The following is a 2709-nucleotide window of genomic DNA, read 5'->3' on the forward strand; positions in this document are numbered from 1 at the left end:
TGGGGGGAGGGGCAGTTGTCCACATAGTTGGGATTATAGATATTTTATATTAGTTTCCAGTTTTAAATTCTGCTGCTTGGCATCCCCATACCCATTAGCAGCATCTCAGTCCAGAAGTTCAACCTACAGTGGATTTTTGTATCATAGCTAAATTAGTGAATTTAGACATGAATATGTATGTAGTACACTCAAAAACTGGGGGGAAAGTAAGCCTTTTTACTCTTGTAAAAGAGTCACAATCTCAGAAACCCGCAGGCGCAGTTCTACCCTGTCCTATAGGGTTGCTATGAGTCAGAATCCACTGGTTGGCATTGGGGTGTATACTCAAAGTTTTTTTTAGCTATAGAACACTGCAATGCCTTCATTTTTTAAAGGACATTCATAGTGTCGATAGAATCGTAATCTATAATACTGTGTATAATACTGTATTTGACACAGTCAAAAGGAATCTTCATGACATAGTGGGTTAAGCGATGGGCTTCTAACCGCAGGTGGATGATTCAAACCCATCCGCCATTCCGAGGGAGAAAGTTGAGGCTGTCTGTTCCCGGAAAGATTTTCAGAAACCCTCTGGAGAAGTTATCCTCCATCCTATAGGATTGCTGAGTTGGCATCGACTCAATGGCAGAATGAAGCCAAGCTGCACGGTCTCCTGTGCGTTTCCTTGTTCTTGGTGTTCTAATCTGAGTGTGGCTCATCCTTTCCCTCAGTATTTCAGGGTCTGCAAGCGCACAAATGAAAATCCCATCTCCGAAGCCCCCCTGGAGAGAAACAGTTGTAAAATGCTTAACATTTCCTACATTGGGGTGTATAGGGAGCACTGGTGGTGTAGTGGTTCCGAGTTGGGCTGCAATCCCCAAGGTCGACAGTTCGAAGCCACCAGCAGCTACAAGGGAGAAAGGCTTGGCTTTCTACTCCCATAAACAGTTGCAGTCTTGGAAACTCATGGGGTGGGGTCACTATGAGTCAGCATTAACTCGATGGCAGCGAGAATTAGTTTACTACCTTTTAAAATGAGACTCTGTTTGTGAGTTAGAATATACTTTTACAAAAAAGAAGCACTGATGTTTTAAAATGATTTGGTGTGGAGGGATAAGGGTTTAGCAGCTTCCGACTATCATTGGTGTGTGGCTTCCTTTTCTAACCTAGGTCTCAGAGAAGATTGAGGAAAACATGGAGAGACTGAGGGCGAGCTTGTCCATCTGGGACGACGTGCTTTCAGGTAAAGAGGAGATCGATGGATGGTCCAACACGTCTGTCCCACGTCTGTCTGAAAGCATCAACCACCTGACTAACAGCCATAAAACCGGAGAACTACTTAAGGAATTTGAGGTAAAGAGACCAAGCCTGTGCATATGGTACACCTGAGCTTATGATGTATCGTTAACAAGGACAAATGAGTCTCTTTTTAACAGTTATTACTCCTCTCAGAGACATAAGTGAATGTTATAAAACTCGTGACCATCTCTTGCTACTTACTTAAGATGTAAATAGGCTAGGGCTAAGAGTCTTCCCACTTCTTAGCAGGGAATTTTTACATAAGGATGAAAGAGGGATTTGTAGAATAAACACAAGTCCAAGAAATCTGTAACTTTCCCCATTCCTTTGAGAAGATGATATCGTCCTACTTGAAAAGAAAATCTAAAGTGTTTTGTGATTTAGCAATAGCTAGCATCTATGTTTTCTGTCCTCAAAAACTTTCTGCTGAGCATGCAGCTGAATTATCAAAAGAGCCTTGGTGGCACAGTGGGTTGTGTGTTGGGTTTCCAAATCAAAAGGTCAGCAGTTTGAAACCCAGCCTCTCTGGGTTTCTAGTCCTATAAAAAGTTATCGTTTCAGAGCCCCCAGGGGCAGTGCTACGCTTCCCTGTAGAGTAGCTGAGTCCGAATCTATTCAGTGAGAGCGAGTTGGAGTGTTGGACCAAGGAAAGATTCTGGCCTTTCAAAGTTCTAGTCAATCACCAACATGTTCTAATCTCTTTTGATGCCCATCTCTCACTTGTAGTTACTCCGTCTTTCCGCTAGTTCTTAACACACACCAAATTTATGTCAGATACTCTTGCAGACCCAGAGACTATATAATTAGGTAAATTAGCTGGGCTGAGAGACTTGACGGTATAACGGAGTGTGTCATAGAATTAGTTATATAGCAGTGTGTGTAAACTATCAGATAGCCATTGGGCTGGGCTGAAGCATGAATCAGTGAGGGAAAGGGACGTGGTAAGAGATGCATGGGTGGTGAGTGTTTCTTTACCACAGCATCTTCTGGAGCTCCAAGCTTCATCCGAAACTTGTAAGATACCCAAGTGAATGGCTGTAGTCTGAAAAACAGAGCTGGATGAACTTTCTTGCTAAATGACTCCCGCTACCTTTGACCCAAAGAACATTCTAGAAGTCGTATGAAGAACCATAAGGAGTCGAGGAAATATTGCAGAGGAAAGTAGTTGCGCCAAGGGTTCTAGGCCTTCCGTCTCAGGACGATGACACCACTGAGATTCAATTAACACTACAGATCCAACAGTGGTGGGTGTTCCACTGATTGGCTGATACCAATGCCCAAGGATGGCCTTCACCCTTTATTTTCATGATGATTGGATTACCACAGGATCCCTGGTGGCATAGTGGTTACACGTTGGACTGTGATCTGAAAGGTCAGCAGTTTGAAACCACTAGCCTTCCCAAGGGAGAATGACAGGTTTTCTAGTCCCCA

General features: G+C 43.4%; 1 protein-coding gene across 1 annotated transcript in view; it reads left to right on the plus strand.

The window, feature by feature from the left end:
- The window catches only part of SYNE1 (spectrin repeat containing nuclear envelope protein 1), a 326773-nt gene that overhangs the window by 8428 nt on the left and 315636 nt on the right, over nucleotides 1-2709 (plus strand). Inside the window, exon 5 of the mRNA XM_045294717.1 lies at nucleotides 1150-1332. Within this exon, the coding sequence (XP_045150652.1) occupies nucleotides 1150-1332 (183 nt within the window). The remainder of the gene's footprint in view (nucleotides 1-1149; nucleotides 1333-2709) is intronic.

The sequence above is a fragment of the Echinops telfairi genome, unplaced genomic scaffold (assembly GCF_000313985.2).
Source record: "Echinops telfairi isolate 266 unplaced genomic scaffold, ASM31398v2 ScPeMD7_3533;HRSCAF=4204_0, whole genome shotgun sequence".
Classification (NCBI taxonomy): domain Eukaryota; kingdom Metazoa; phylum Chordata; class Mammalia; order Afrosoricida; family Tenrecidae; genus Echinops; species Echinops telfairi.